This window comes from Tribolium castaneum, chromosome 1, assembly GCF_031307605.1.
Source record: "Tribolium castaneum strain GA2 chromosome 1, icTriCast1.1, whole genome shotgun sequence".
NCBI classification, from domain to species: domain Eukaryota; kingdom Metazoa; phylum Arthropoda; class Insecta; order Coleoptera; family Tenebrionidae; genus Tribolium; species Tribolium castaneum.
In genome coordinates, this window is record NC_087394.1 from 9,942,066 (window position 1) to 9,958,906 (window position 16,841).

The following is a 16,841-nucleotide window of genomic DNA, read 5'->3' on the forward strand; positions in this document are numbered from 1 at the left end:
TTACTGATGGAACGAACACTCTCTTTTATCATTACTGTATATTTATGTAGATGTATTAATACCTCGGAAAAAAATAAAAAAATACCACATGAGACTTTTTATTTAGTCCATCACTGAATAATGTTTAAATTATTAAAGTCGTACAAATGTAAGCGCAAAAATTTATCATTTTCTGTTATTTTACGTTCTGAAATTTTCTTTTTATTGCTCACAGCAATTGAATTCTTTGTCAGATTAAACTAATAAGTTGTCTGAAGTGGGTCTTTCAATATTTTCAAATATTTCGATGACCAAAATTGTAATTTGTAATTGTTTCTGTAATTTTTTAAGTCTTCTACATAGCAATTCTTGTAACTTTTGTCATATTTTAGTAAAATAAGTTATACAATTAAACCTCCCTTAATGGACACCTCTGAATAACGGACACTTTTTTACAACGGACATTTTTGTGGGAACGTAACAAAACCTATATTAAAATTTCCTACCTCTCCAGAACGGACACTTAAAGATTCTCCATCGGTGTCCGTTGTTGAGAGGTTTTACTGTAATTGTAAGACAAGACTACTTGTAACTACGAATTAACCAAGTTTCTTGTAGTTTGAAACTTCACCTTTTTGTCCTCTCACTGAAAGACAGAGGTCTTATATTACCTTTCCATATATTGGTAAAAAAATTTTAATTATTTGCAAGATTTGTTTATTGATGTAATCATCTTCTTCATGTTTAAATAATAGTAAAATTAGGTGCGCTAAAATATTTTTTAATAAATCTGAAAAAATAATAATCACAAAATAATGGGCTCTTGCTATTAGATATTTCACACTTGTATGTATCTCTGTCCATGTACACTTTCTCAGAATTTATCCACAATATTTTGTATTATATATTAATTAATTGAAAATAATAATACTCATAAAATTAGAATTATTCTAAAATTTTAATTAATTAAAATTAAATAATTTTAGTGACATTTTAACAATATTTAGATGATGTATTTTGCAAAAAATACGTTAAAAAATGTTGATGTTTCCAAAATTACGTTTTTTTATTGCAGATGATAGGCTATTTCTTTATCAACTCTTTTGAGTAGATAAAATAGCAGTTGAACCGCAAGGGTTGATTAAATACTTTAAATTTATTTTGTTTTATTAAATTTACAAAGTCCAACACATTAATTTGAAGGATTATCAATAACTTTTTTTCCTGAACTGGAAATCCTGCTTTGTAAAAAAATTTTGTATTCTACTCGACGGTAACGATTAAAAGTTCAATTATGAAGAGGTTACGAGTGGACTTATTTCACGAATCTCACGAAGAATCTCTTTATCGTCTTGAGTAATAAATAACTATTATCGTTAATTTGTTTTGACATCATTTAGTTCAAGTTTGTTTGTTGAAATCAAATGTAAATTACTCGATAATGGAAAAAATGCTTACGTTATTAATTTTTTATTGTACTCATTCTTCTTTATTAATTTTGCTCTACAGAAAATTTGAAAATCTCAACTAAGATATCAAAAGTTATAGTCCTCCGTAGTCACAACCAAATCTATTTTTTTTATTTATTCGCGGAAATAAATTGCATTGAAGACTAACAAAGAGTACCTATTTAGGTATTAATTTGTGATCTTTAATAAAGATAAATAGTAGAGATAGAGTAACAAATAAGTCATTTATGAATAAATCCTAACAATTAATAACTACACTACAAAAGGATTCAAATTTAAACTCTCCTTATCAAATCTACAGCATTTATTTTCTGTATTTGCTGAAATTATGTGTATGTAATTTTTTTCTTTATTTGTGTCGGTTTCATTATTAATGCATTTTTTAGCCAGTCTGAAATTAATCAGAGTCAGAATCACTCTTAAAAATATTTTCGAAGTACGGCGCTTGATATTTTTTTTTATTTAGTATCTTTTGTGTTTATTTTTTTTTAGAAGCCAATTAGTCTCAGTTTTTTATCAACGATTCTGTTTCTTACCTTTTAAGTTTTGTTGTATTTTTATAGACCAAATTTTTCATTATTTAATCTTTTGACTTACACTGTTTGACTCAGAACGCTTTATATTAGATGGTAATTTTTTTAAATCTCAAATCTTAGATAATTCACAAGGTAAAGAGAAAAAATTTATATTTCAAGTCAAGTTGATTTTTTTCAACAGTAGTTGAAAGTATATATATTTCATTTTCATGCAATGGAATGCTTGTCCTATATTAATTTGAACAGCGTAATTCAAAAAAATTGTGATCAACTAAAAAAATGTAAAGTAATTTTTTCTGAATCTTTTTTGTAATAAATTTTCAGAAATGTTCTTGCGTTTTTAAGGAACTTATTGTGCTAGAACTCAGTCGGCATCATTTTAATAAAAACTACTTTATATTTAAAAAAATAGACACATCTGAATTTCTGGTCAAAATTTCTTTCAATTTAGGTATCACAAAGGTTGGGATTAACTTTCTTATATTTTAAACAAGAAGCTATGTTTTCTATTGCGTTTTTAAATTATATTTTTTTTATCAGCTTTCTCTATATCGAAATTTAGTTGTTTCTGAAATATTTAGAGTTTATTGAAATTTTTGGGATATACAGCTCTCATTAAGTTAAAATGTGGGGAACTCCAATTTCTACAGATATTGAAATCTTTTCTTGAGCATCTGAAAGTTCAGATCTTTTTTTTGGTGTTTTTCGGAATGTCTTAAAAAGGTTAGCAAACCCCAAATATTTAAGGTTGAGTTTGCAAAAATTTACACTACCATAACTTTTTTTTTCATGAAATGCTCCAATTTTTATTTTACTAGTAAATAATAGCGAATTAAATTCTGCATGGATCTGTATAACATTCCTTAAAGTTAAGTTTAATAGTTTTCAAATTTATATTAACTTTTTGTTAACAGTAAAAAATGTATTATCTACAGATTTTGTGTATAAATTGATATTGAAACGAGAGTAAAGTAATATATGAGAAATCAAAATTTTTTAATATTAAGCTAAAAAAAATGATTCTTTTAAACGGAAAGAATAACATAATTTTGTACAAAATTTGTCATTTATTTAAAAGGAAATTTTTCTTTGGCGTACTGTAGCTATTAAACAATTTTCTAAAAGTAAAAAAAGACAACATATCCCGAAAATTATCAGTTACTACACATAGGTATATAGAATGCTAAGACAGAGTAATGTGTTCATTAAACTTATAACTTTAAAATTTTGAAATATGTTAACTTTTCCTCATGGTATGACTTGAGCTCTTCTCTGTAAAATGTTTAAAGAAAGGCTAAAAACTCCCTTAAAATAACTCGGGTAAAAACAAAGCTTTCTATTTAAAATAAGAGAGTGTTAATTTACCGACATTCGGTATAATCTTGAAAATATTTTAATTAAGTAGAATCTAACGGATTATAGCTGAGTATCAGCTTTTAGTTCAAAATATTAATATAAAATCTGAAAAAAATGATGGCCGGTTTTATGGAACCAATTTGGACAAATTTCACCTTAAAAAAGCGATCTTCCAAATCCGTTTCTCCCAATATTCAGTGTTGAAGCCTTTGTCGGATTTAAATGGCCTGGTATAAAATTCAAAGCAAATCTAACCTCTGTAATGTTCGTTCCCAGATGGTGGCGGCCGAGTCTGGAGTTGGAACAACCACCGCCGAAGCGGCTGATGGAGGAACAACATTCGGAAAATTGAGACAAACACTTTCTTCCTCCTTACTGACGGCTCAGGATAAAGGTAAAATTTTAATCACTCGCTATTATTAATGCCCAGGTTCTGGCAACTAGACATGCTAAAACACCTCAATGTTGCATGAGACACGAAGAGCTTGCTAAAACTCCAGTGCAGAAATACCTAAAAAATTCAATAAAGTCTCCTCGACCCTAAAACTTTTTATTTGCAAAGAGCAAAGTGGAACGTCGTGACATCGATTAGAGGCGAAAATTAATTTTCAAGAGAGGAAAATACCCTGATTTCAGTCAACACAGTATTTGTTTTTGTTACAGGCCAAAAAATATTTTATGAAATTCTGCCGGATTTGCCACAAGCTCCGGTAGCGTTCTAAAACATTCCTAAAAATAGCTCTCAGCGAGTATCTAAATAGGATAAGAGGATAAAGCTGCGATGCAAAAACGACATTAATTCCAGCCACAATTACATTCTTTTTACAGTGATAACTGTCGTCAATTTATTGAATTATTTGAAGAATACTGTGATTTATTTAGCAACGATAGATGTATCATATTAGGTGATTTTAATATTAATTTCTTATCAGATAGTTACTATGTAAATCAATTAAAAAACATTGCGCGAGTATATGGCATGGAGCAAATTGTAAAAGATCCAACTAGATGCACACTAAACAGTAGTTCATTAATTGACTTAGTGTTTTATAATGATGTTGATTTAAATTCACATGTACTTGTCACTCCTAAAATTAGTGATCATAATATAATTTTCATTACAATGTTATATAGTAAAGATAAATGCTTTGAAAAATTAATAAACTACCGTTATTACAGAAATTTTAGCGAAATTAACATTATAAAAATATGTGATGTAATAATAAAACACAATTGGGATCAAAGTTCAGTAGATGTTAATTTATTGTACAATAATTTATTTACTGTTTGTAAAAATATTGTTGATGAAGTAGCTCCAATATGTTGTAAAAGGCTTAATACAAAATTGCCATGGTATGATAGTGAAGTCTCCAAAATCGCGCAAGCTAGAGACCTGCAATATCGCAAATTTAAGCAAACTGCTGATGCGGAAAGGGAAATTCACTGGTTAAATTTTAAAAAGTTAAGAAACGAAGTTGTCAATTTGATAAAATGTAAAAAAGATAAATATTACCACGAGAAAATCGACAATAATAAACATTCACCAAAAAAAAATGTGGAAAACGTTAAAACAACTCATTAGTAAACCTACCTGTGATGCACCAAAGTCTGTGATATTTCCCATAGATAATCAGAACAAAACATATAGCTGTGATAAAAAAATCTGTGATAATTTTAATTTATATTTTGTAAATAGTATTAAGGACATAGCCAATAGTATTACTTGCAATAATGTTATGCCGACAACTGATCTTCAACTTAACATACATGTAAATAGTAAGTTTTGTAATTTTAAACTTTTGGAAATGAAAGAGCTCAAAAGTATAATTTTATCTTTCGAAAATAAAATTAATATATATGATTTTTTTAATCCCACATTATTAAAATATTTTTTTTATGTCATTGGTCATGTCCTATTACATTTTGTTAAAACATCACTTGATAAGGGTGAATTCCCTGATGCTTTAAAAACTAGTACGATAATTCCAATACCAAAAATTGCTAATACTTCAAAAGCTGAAGAATTTAGACCTATTAATACATTACCCACATTTGAAAAATTGATTGAAAGAGCAGTATATGAACAGTTAGTAGAATATTTTGATAAAAATAAATTACTGTTTACAAATCAGTCAGGTTTTAGAAAAAAATCACTCTTGTGAATCAGCCCTGCAGTTAACTGTTACCAAATTTAAAAGAGAAATTGACGGTGGTAGATATGTGGTAGCAGTTTTTTTAAATCTTAAAAGAGCATTCGAAACTATCGATAGAAATATTTTATTAACTAAATTGCGGTGCTATGGTATTGGGGGTAATGTCATTAAATGGTTTGAAAGTTATCTAACAGACAGGAAACAAAAAGTTAAATATAATAACGTTTTGTCTGATGAAGTGTCTAGTGAATTTGGTGTACCACAAGGTAGCGTTCTTGGCCCTCTTTTATTTTTAATTTATCCTAATGACATTGTAAACTATTGTGATTGTGATTTTGTTAATTTGTTTGCCGATGACACATTGGTAGCATGCTATGACACTGATCTTGGTAAATGTATTCAAAAAATGAACAAGGCTCTCGAAATACTTGAAAAATATTTTAACACAAATAAACTTAAAGTAAACGTGTCCAAAACTAAAGCTATAATTTTTACAACTAAATATAAATACAACCAAATTGATTTTGCCAACATTAATTTAAGCATATATAACATAACTGTAGAGTTTGTTAATAAATGTAAGTATTTAGGATTTTACCTAGATAGCTTGCTCGATTTTGAGTCATCTCGATTATGTTTGTAAAAAAATTAGGACGAAATTGTTTTTTTTCTTAAGAATATCTACGCATGTGTCAATGCAAACAAGAATTTTAATTTACAATTGTATTGTCCAACCACATAGCTTAACACCTATAAAATGCATGTTATCGGCCCTAATGTGGTTTTCTGTGACGCAACGATTGTATTATTCTACCATGATTTTTGTATATAAAATAATTAAGCTTGGAGTACCAGAGTATTTCAGTGAATATCTTATTCGCTGAAATAGTGTACACAATTACCAGACTAGGGATTCTTCCAAAATTAATGTTCAAAGTGTAAATTACCGACAAACAATGTTATCTTTATTTTTTAAGGGTATTAATGAATATAATAAGTTACCAAACAATATTAGAAATGCAGGTACTCTATCTATATTTAAATCAAAAATCAAAGATTATGTGAAGATAAATGTGCAATAAGTGTGACTTTTATCCACTAATGTAATTTTTTATTTTTTTTAACTATTGTAACTAGGTTTCCTATTTAATTAATAAATTCTTCTTCTACATTCAGCTCCGCAAACTACATCAGAAATAAAATATAAAGTGTTCATTTCGTAGTTGAGCGCAATAAAACTACCACAAAAGTCGGTTAATATCCCAAATCAGGTAATTTAGACGCTAAGCCCTGGAGCTGAGTTCGTGAAAAATTAAAACGGTTTAGATCCAGTATCTGTCTCGGGAGTATTGACAAAATATTTCGCCTACGTATTTACGTTGGTAATGCAGAAAAATTTATTGGCTTAGCATCTGACTAAGTTATGTTATGGGTTATAATTTTACGAGGCGGTCGGTTTATCGATTTTCCATCGCCCTGTGTAAACAGGAAATCGGGGGCACTCATTGAACTAGCTTATCCCGGAAAATAAGAAAGTGATCTCCGAGGAAACAGTCACTCGCATTTCACCAACGTTAGATGAGAGCTTTAGATTTCGTTCCCGGACACAAATTCCTTCACTGCAGATTTTTCAATCTATTTATAGCAACAAATTGTCATGATGCTCTCAATTATTCAAATTTTAATTCCCCGATTATTGGAAACCTGTAGGCAGATATTTCGCCCCCACTGTGCAAATCTACAAATTCAATTAAATTTTAAACGAACGAAGGTGTAAAATGTATTAAAAATAAAAGCCATTACGCGACCGGAAAATTCCCAACTTATTTGATTTATCGAAATTAACAATTTTTCCAAACACATTTGTAACTTCTTTGCTACTTTAGTACAGGACGTGCCTTAAACATTGTAATGCTCATTCAAATATTAGCACTGCACTGTGTCAACTTACAAAGTAAAACTATTTAACAGAGAGTTTGTGACACGAAAACGAGTACGAACACGAACGAATTTTAATTTTATTATTATTCGTTATTAAAACATCACACATTAGGCTTCTGTTTAAGTTTTGCAAAGCTTGGATAGCAACAGGATGTCAGTCAACAACCGACAACAGTGTGTCAACCCACACAAAACTCACGTTTTCATATCTTTATATTGTATCGCCAGGGATGGATACACAATTACTTCCTAGTCAGCTCGTCCCTAAATGCTTCTTTTCAGGCTGACACAAATCATAATTTTATATAAAGAAATATCAAGAGCAGACACGAAAAATGCGACGTGAAGATGTTTATGATATTGTAACCACACACGATGTAAATTATTACCCCGTTTGAACACAATATTGTGTAATCTAGTGTTAATTTTTAATTAAATTTCATCGATCTAATACCCAGAAATACGATATACATATTTAATACAACTTAAAAAAAATTAATGCAACAAAATTATTAAAAAAAAAGCTATTATCTTTTAAATCTACTATTATATTTTATTCAGTTTTTTTTTCTAAAACAATGTTGAGGTGCTAAAAAAAATATTTTTTCGAGTTACGTGGTATTTAAGTATTTTATATAAATGTATAAAAAACTGAACGGATCAGAACTCTATTATTGTCTCTATTATTTTGTTAAGTTAGTGTTTGTGATACTATTAGGTACTGAAGTTTTGGTATGTGTTCAGAGTGTATTTCTCTATTCAAGTACGGTCACGATAAAAAAGAATGATACCCCTAAAACCGCAGGCAGAAATCTTTTCGATATGATACAATAAATGTATACTTTTGAATAGTTTATAAACTAACTTTGTGACCAACAGATTTTAATCAGACTTTGGCTATCCGAACCGATTACTAGTAGGTATTGTCATGCTGTTTGATCGTGTCTGTACATTTCATATTACCTGTGTTAAATTAAAAAATTGATTCAGTTTTTTTCCAAGCAACTTAATTTTCAATTATTTTCATTATTAATTAATATTTTTCTCCAACATTTTTTCCATTATTGTCAAACTTAATTTAGGTACGAATAAAACATATATTGGTGATTTTCTTTAAAGATATTACTTTAATGTCTGCCATTTCCGCCAATTAAATCTTCTATTATATTTTATTCAGTAAAATAGTTTCTAAAACTGAGTTGTTGAGGTACTGAAAAAAATATTTCTCCGAGTTACGTGGTATTTAAGTATTTTCTAAAAATGTTTAAAAAACTGAACGGAACAGAACTCTATTGTCTTTGTTATTTTGTTAAGTTAGTGTTTGTGATACTATAAGATACTGAAGTTTTATGGTATGTGTTCAGAGTGTATTCCTCTATTCAAGTACAGTCACGATAAAAAAGAATGATACCCCTAAAACCGCAGGCAGAAATCTTTTCGATATGATACAATTAATGTGTACTTTTGGATACTTTATAAACTAGCTTTGTAACCTAAAAGATTTTAGTGAGACTTCTGCTATCCGGTCCGGTTGCTAGGACTGTCATGCTTTTTGATCGAGACTGTACATTTCATTTTACCTGTGTTAAATCTTACCCAAGGTGATTAAAAAATATTGAACGATAAAAGTTTAGCATAAAAATTTATTCTGATTTTTTCAAGCACTGAATTTTCAGTTATTTTCTATTATTAATTAAAATTTTTTACAATATTTTTTGTCGAACTTAATTTAGGTGCGAATAAGACACAACCTGGTGATTTTCTTTTGAAAAGTAATTGTTTAGTGGCTGCCATTTCCACGAATTAAATTCAAAAAAACATTATCTTATCACCAATACAACTTATAAGCGAAAAATCAAATCTTTATCAGCTCTATGCCTATGTCGAGAAATGAGCAAATATTTTTTTTTCATAGAATAGTCCCAGATTTTGTGTCACTCTGTTGATACATAAGGTGAATCTTGTAAAAGTGTTTTTTCACTGTAGATATATCAAAAATTAATAATCTCACAAAATTCAGCGTTTGTTATTAGACATACTTTAAATTTTTCTTTATACCTGTGGAAGTTCTTATATAAAATTAATTGAATGATTACCATTAAATCGCTGCAAAAAGTATTATTTCTCAAGTTACTTTAGAACATGCAATGTTTAACTTTAGCAAAAAATTCTTAAATGATAAATATTACTAGCCCCTAATGCAAAACGTAAAAAATCATTTAATAAACGTATTGTGATGCTAGCAACAAGTTTATTAAAAATTGCTTTCTCAAAACCTAATTCAACCATTGCTGTTTGAGGATATCACTGGAAATCCTGAAGTTTCAAATATTCGATATTATGAGATTTTTAATTCTATTGCGACTATTAATTTTAGAGTTACATAAAATAAAAAATACCTTAGCAGAATTAATTTGTTAATCTCTTTTGACAAAAAAATAAGTCTAAATTGGGCGATTTGTAGAAGTTTTGTAGACACCATTATTTAGCAAATACAGAACAATGCTCTTGAAGAGGAGAAACAAAAAGTTATAATAAGAAAAAAACGTTTCTACAGAAGATTCCTGTAGAGAGATAGGAAAAAAGCAGAAAATATCGTGTAGTAGATGTTTTTGTAGTGGTTTTATTGGAACGTTTTTATTATTTTTGAGTAGGTACTCAAATTTTTAACAATCATAGATTTTAACCGGTCTTTAGCTACTCTTTAAGCTCAAACTTTTCTTAGAGGAACGACATTTCAGAAATCTCTGTTCTTTTGTAGAACTTGGAGTAACTCAACTCTAGCTGTAGAAATTATACAAAGGCATAATAACATAAAACTGAAATTAATATTTGTTTAAAGAGATCATTTTTGTACATACAATCGTGCAAATTTATTATCCCATATATGCAAGAATGGTTTTTATTCAAAAAACTTTCCTAATTTTTATCACAGGTGTTTAAAACGTACTTTGTATATTCATATTTCCTCGTTGGTTCTGGCTTTGTTGTGTATTTGAAAGGATGTAGAGCAAGAATACATAATTATAATTACATTGACAGAAGCCTTTAAATTAAATTAACGATGATTATCAGTTTGATGCTGATATTGATCCTAATTACACTGTCATAGATATTATTTTGTGAATGAAAAATCAACCACACAGTGAGAAGCAGATATCAAAATAACAAAAATAAAGAAAATCAGATCTTAATAATTTCTATACACTATAATAACATTTTCACACAAAAAACTAGCCTAAATATCATTTTTTTTAATCTTGGTGTAAAAATTTATTAAAAACATGTTTTTTGTTAGTAACATTTTAAACCTTCTTTTTAATATCTGAATCCTAGATTCTAAACAATATTTTAAAACACGTTCCCGATAACAACGTGTTTTAGATTAAAATGTTCCAACAAAAAAAATTAATAACACTCATAACATTGCATAACAACAGCCCTCGAACTTCAAACGCTTGTGCTTTCGCACTCGTATTATTAATAACTACATCAAATAGATTGGTTTAGAAAAATTAGACCTATAACAAAAGCTATAACCAAAGGAGAAAAATTGCTAAATAATTGAAGAAAAAACGAAAGTGTGCACTAGGTTATCGTAAATGTAGGTAAATCATTTTTTAATACTGATACGAATTAATTAATATTTTAATATCACGCCAAGATAAGAGCGAATAGAAAACGAAAAATCATGTTAAAACAAAATAATACAAACACTAATTATTTACTTTTTTTAGATTGACTAGAGTTCGGATTTCTAGCATTTTGCTAATCCGTTTTTGTAATAAGTATCGTACACTTTTTTCGAGGCAGCCAAAATAAGCTTTTCTCTTTCAAGTAAACTAATTTTTTAATGGTTATTTGCTAATTTTTTGTGCTCATTTTCGAGCTTTTGAAGCTTTTTTAACTTTAATATGTAGTATCTAATAGTTACAAGATATTTATAATTTTTTGAACTAATGAACTTTCGTCATTTTGACACGTCGCTCCAAAAATTTTTGCCAAGTTCGGAAAATATTAGTAGTGAGCTTAGAACACAACTTTATTAATATAAAATTTAAAAAAAGCACTCGTTTAAAAGTAACATTATTGAATTAGAACTCATTTTTGAGCATGAGTTTTTACAAAAGTAAGGTGCCATTAAAAAAATAAAAACTAAACCTAAATACAATTTCGAAAAAAAAATTTTGAAACGTCTTTTTAAGTACTTGATGTACCAATCAAATATTTCAATTTTTAATTTTGTTAATCATTTGATAAATAAATTTTGTTTCAAATAGCTCTCAAGTTTCCTTCGTTGAAAAAAGTTTTGAATTTACCATAGTAGCACACTTTTATAACCGAGATAAAACCTTTCAATATAACAGCCAATTCCAAAATGTGACGCTTTTATAAGCTAACTGTTAGCTAACCACTTTATCTAACGGTTAACTACGCGCGGTTATATAACTCCTCTTATATCTTGGTTATATTGCGGATATGTGTCTTTATCTAACCTTTATCTCGGCGTGGGTATATTTCGGTTATATAATTTTCTTTACATCTCGCTTATATTTCGGTTATGCTTAGTGATCTAACCATTATATTGCCCTTATTTAACTTTTGCCTAAAGTTAAAAACTAAAAAACTAAAACTCATCGTAAATTTCAATACAAATAAAAATTTTAAAAATTTAGGATAAATAAATTGGTGCTTCTATCCAGCCTTTTCAGGGAGCACAACAAATATTGTTTAGTGTTTTGTTGATTCCTTGTTGAAAAATTCCAAAAGAATTTTTAGGAATGACTTCTGCAAGAAAATGTTCGATGACCAGAACTAACATAGAACTACTTATGTTAAGACCGAAGATGCTGTAGAAGTAATAGGAAAGGTGAAATGCCATCTTATGACAAAACTTCTAACGTAGTCAGTGTTATCTTTTTCCCCCAAAGAGTTTCTCACTGTTAACAAATTACCGTAATTAGGAACTAGAGTATTACTATTTTCAAAAACGTATTGTTTACTGTTTTCTTCATTGTTTTCTCAGTTTTCGACAAATTCTCCTAACCCAGCTTAAAACATTAGATAGGATTAAAGGGTTGGCAGGTAGAAAGTGAGAAAACATTCATTTCTTAAAATAGTTTGCTTTGGTTTTGACAAATTTATTTTTTTGTGGTCAAGACAAAATACATTTAGGCAAGCTTTTTCAGCTTTCAATTAAGGATAAATTCAAATTGTACTCCACTTACATGATAAACAATAAATTTAGATGACGATTCACGTGTTGCAACACGTAGAAGTAAAGAAAAAGCAAAAATCATTGAATGCATTTTACGACCAACAAACTAGATAATTTTCTACTATATAACCAAGAATTTCTTAGATCACTTATTTTGTTTTGTAATTATTATTGTAAAAAGCCGGCGAATATTAAACATAACTGTAACATAACCATGCTTAGATCACCGATATATAAACTGAATCTAGCATACGCTATATTGCATTACATACATAGCAGTTATATAACCGTCACATAACCTTTGCTGTACACGCTAGACATAACCATGGTTAGATCACTGATCACCTAAATCTAGCTTGGGCCATATTGCTTAAGAAACATAACAATTATCTAATCGTAATATAATCATGGTTATAGACGCTAAACATAACCATGGTTAGATAACCGTTATATAAACTGAGTCTAACATAACCAATGGTTAGATTTGTGTATTGCGGTTATATAACCGAAAGATAACTCAGTAAAACTGTGCTACTAGGGACCATACGCATATTTATAATTATTTAATGCTCGGATAATAATATACTATTTTTTTAATTTATTTTTGCTTTTTTTAGACTAAAACTACGACTACAACACGTTCTATGAGACATTTATCAAGTGAAATAATGAAAGCAGTCTAGTACATTTCATTGATGTAACAACGACAATGAAATCTAAGCTCGTTTATTCGGTTTAGAGTCATTTTGAATGTAATTTATCATTCTCAGGTAAAATATTCCTTGCGTGCAACTGTGTAATATTTTTGTTGTTATGACTCATATACATACCTACATACATTAGTACATTTAACACTTTATGACAGTATAAGAATATGAAAAGTTGTTGCTGTTGGCATTTTTCAACTAATTATACTCCAAGTATTTTGTTCCAGTACTTCCAACATATTTAATTGTGGCAAAAAAATCCTACTTCTGTACGATCAAATTATAAGTATTGATTGACTGATTGATAAACAAAGACAAAAAAATAGGCACGTAAAAGGGTTGTCAATGCTTTTAGGCTAAATTATACCATAGCTAACGAAAAACTGATATATCTAAATCTCTCGTGCATCCATTATTAAATTCATTTATTGAGCTACAAGGTTTTCTTTGGCTCGTGCGTGACCTAAACCTATTTATTAGAAGGAGTGATGGTCTTAACCCAGTTAATGCAAGTCTGTGGAATCCTTCGTTGTGTATAGATTCAATATTTATGTAACTTATTTTGCTCCGAAATAATTACATTAATTGATACGTGGCAAAAAAATGAATATTTCAGTTTGTCGAAATAATGTGTGGACACGAAACACGACCTCTCCATTAGGTAATCCTAAATAAAAATAAACCCGCCACCATCACGCTGGAAAGCTCTCCTCCGGGCAGACTAATCAGATTAAATAAATCCAAAGAATTAATTAATTTTAAATTCCGTGTTGAATCAACTTGAGGTAGGTAGCCGAGCTGAAATGACTTTGTACAGCTCGGAACCAGCAATTTGAAAACCACGGTATCGCCACCCAGCATCATAAATATTTATTTACTTTAAGTTTAATGTGAGAATGCATCTCTGGCTATAAAAAGTTTCACGGTGAAAGATTCGTCCAACTTTTAAAAAGGCTAAATAACTTGGGTTACTTTATAAGAACTTTAACGTTAGCTTCGAGATATTTTATGCAGGGTGCACACAGACAAATGTTCGAGAATTAATTTACCGTGAAAAGCTTTAACACGTACAAATAATTTCTATGCGCGGAGAATAAAAATGGCGAATGTTGAATCAGATTTTAAGCTGCTTTTAATTTATTCCATTCGTTTGAAAAGTTAAATATTATGCTCGAAAACATATTTACTGCTCGGAAAATATCGACTGAAAAATGAGCCGAGCACTTATGCATTCAGTGAAATTGCAAATAACGACGTAGGTATATCGTATCGATTTTTCTATATTGAAGTTTAGTTTCAAGCAATTTCATTTGTATGTTTTGGGATTTTAGATTGATGGAGCCTCCATAGGTTTGATTAAAAAACGCAGCGTACTTTTTCTGTTTTAAAAAGATTTTACACCACCACGGCACTAAATAGAAATGAATAGTTGAATAGGTGTGCTCGAATGTGCTTACAGCAACTATGAGCTGCTTTTTAAAGTTTTCTTGGATATCTCAATAGCAATAAAAACACAAACTGGTGGGAACTTTTATCAGTTTTAATGTGTTCATTCCTTTTTCAAGTAAACAAATAAAACAAATTACTAACTAGAAACAAGTTAATTACAAAAATTAAACAAAGGTAAAAACTAACCCCTTAATCTAAACTGAAGAATCTAACTGAAGAGTCAAGAGAAACAAATTCAAAAGTTTGAAAAACCTAAACACATTTAAACTAAGGAAACATTTATCGTATATACGACAATTGTAAAAAAATATAGTATATTGTAAAAGATCGATGAAAAAGTGACCTGACCTGACCTGACCTTGAATTTTAATTAAAGTACTCAAAAACTTAAAACAGGAAATTAGTTATAACAACACAAAATGTAGTGTTTTTTTTATTTTGAAAATTTTAATTAGGAAGTTTATGGCTCAAGATTAAGAATTTCGAAATAACGATTACGATATTTCGAAATTCTTAAAGGCTGCCGCTTTTTCACATGCTTATTTGTGTACTTATTGTTTGAATTCTTCAGGCTTTTCAGTTTCAGACTACCAAGTTTTTTTTTAATTTTTTAATACTATTAATCTGTATTCTGTATAGGTTCAAAATTTAAAAAGTAATAAAGTCAAGTATTAATTTACAATAAACTAGAAGTACATATCAAAAATTCTGGTAAGCATAAGGAAACTTATCAAGAAAATAGATAAAATCAAACACATTCATATGGTGAATTTGACTTAAAAACATTAGAAAATAATTAAAAAAGCAAAATGTGATGAGACCTCATTGTCTAGAACAAGAAATTCGTAAGTGGAAGAATTCTAACTGAAGCTTAATGAGAAGTTGAAAGACTAAATTAAAAAAAACCTAAACAATCAAAATCTACGACTCGTGAAAGAATTAGAAATCCGTAATTTTGCAAAACCATAACTCAAGATAAAATTTTCCATTTCATATTTTGCCGATTAACGATAAATTTTTTTTTATTCATAATAATTGTTACTACAGATATTTTTTTAATTTTGGGTTTTGAAATAAATAGTTTTCTTAGTTTTTTCAGTAGTTTTCATTTAACAGATTTTTTAATTTAAATATTTAATTCGCAAGTAAATTACTTTAACAAAAACAGAGTAAAAAACAAAAATTGAATATTATTGTTGAATGAACAAATCGAACTGATGTTTTTTTTTAAATTAAATAAAATTTGAATTAAAAACCTGAAAAGCATAGTTAAGACAACAAATATAAACTACTTAAAAATGGAATATTCAAATAAACCATAATAAAAAAAACTAAACAAAAAACACCGAACAAATATTTAAATAAAAAACCAAATCTGAAAAGACCTCAGTGCCTAAAACAAGAAATTTGTAGGTGGGAAAATTTTAACTAAAACTTAAGGGGTTAAATGTTAAAAATCTACTAGTAGAAAAATAAAAAACCAAAACTTAAGATGAAATTTTGACATTTTATATTGACTGATTTACGGTAAAATTTGGATTTTTTAGTTTTTGTTACAATTATTGTCTTTATATATATGAGTTTCTGATATTTTGTGTTTTGAAGTTTTCTGTTTTTCAGTAATTTGCGTTTGTTTTAATTTTACACATTTTTTGATGTCATTTGTTTTTTATTTTGTATCATTTTAATTTTATTATTCGATTTGTAATTAAACCAAAAACAGAATATTATTGTAATCAAACGTAAAACCTAAAAAATAGTTAAACAGAGAAGCATAATAAATATATTTAAAATTCTGAAAAAGTCACACAAACCTGAATCCAAAAAACCTAAAAAAAAACGAACAAAGCCAAAAATAAATAAAACCTAAAGAAACCTCGCTACTTAAAACTAAAAATTCGTAGGTAACATAATGCTAATTGAAATTTAATAAAAACTTAAACGTTAAAATTCTGTAATTGAAAAAATCAGAACTGATATGAAATTTCTGCATGATATATGTATTTTCCAATTTATGTTAAAATTTGGACTAT

At 28.4% G+C, this 16,841-nt stretch overlaps 1 protein-coding gene across 2 annotated transcripts in view; it reads left to right on the forward strand.

Annotated features, from left to right (window-relative positions):
- The window catches only part of Fife (fife), a 196,807-nt gene that overhangs the window by 61,710 nt on the left and 118,256 nt on the right, over window positions 1–16,841 (forward strand). For both annotated transcript variants that reach the window (XM_064355525.1, XM_064355527.1), the window contains exon 3: window positions 3,617–3,734. In XM_064355525.1, the coding sequence (XP_064211595.1) occupies window positions 3,617–3,734 (118 nt within the window). The remainder of the gene's footprint in view (window positions 1–3,616; window positions 3,735–16,841) is intronic.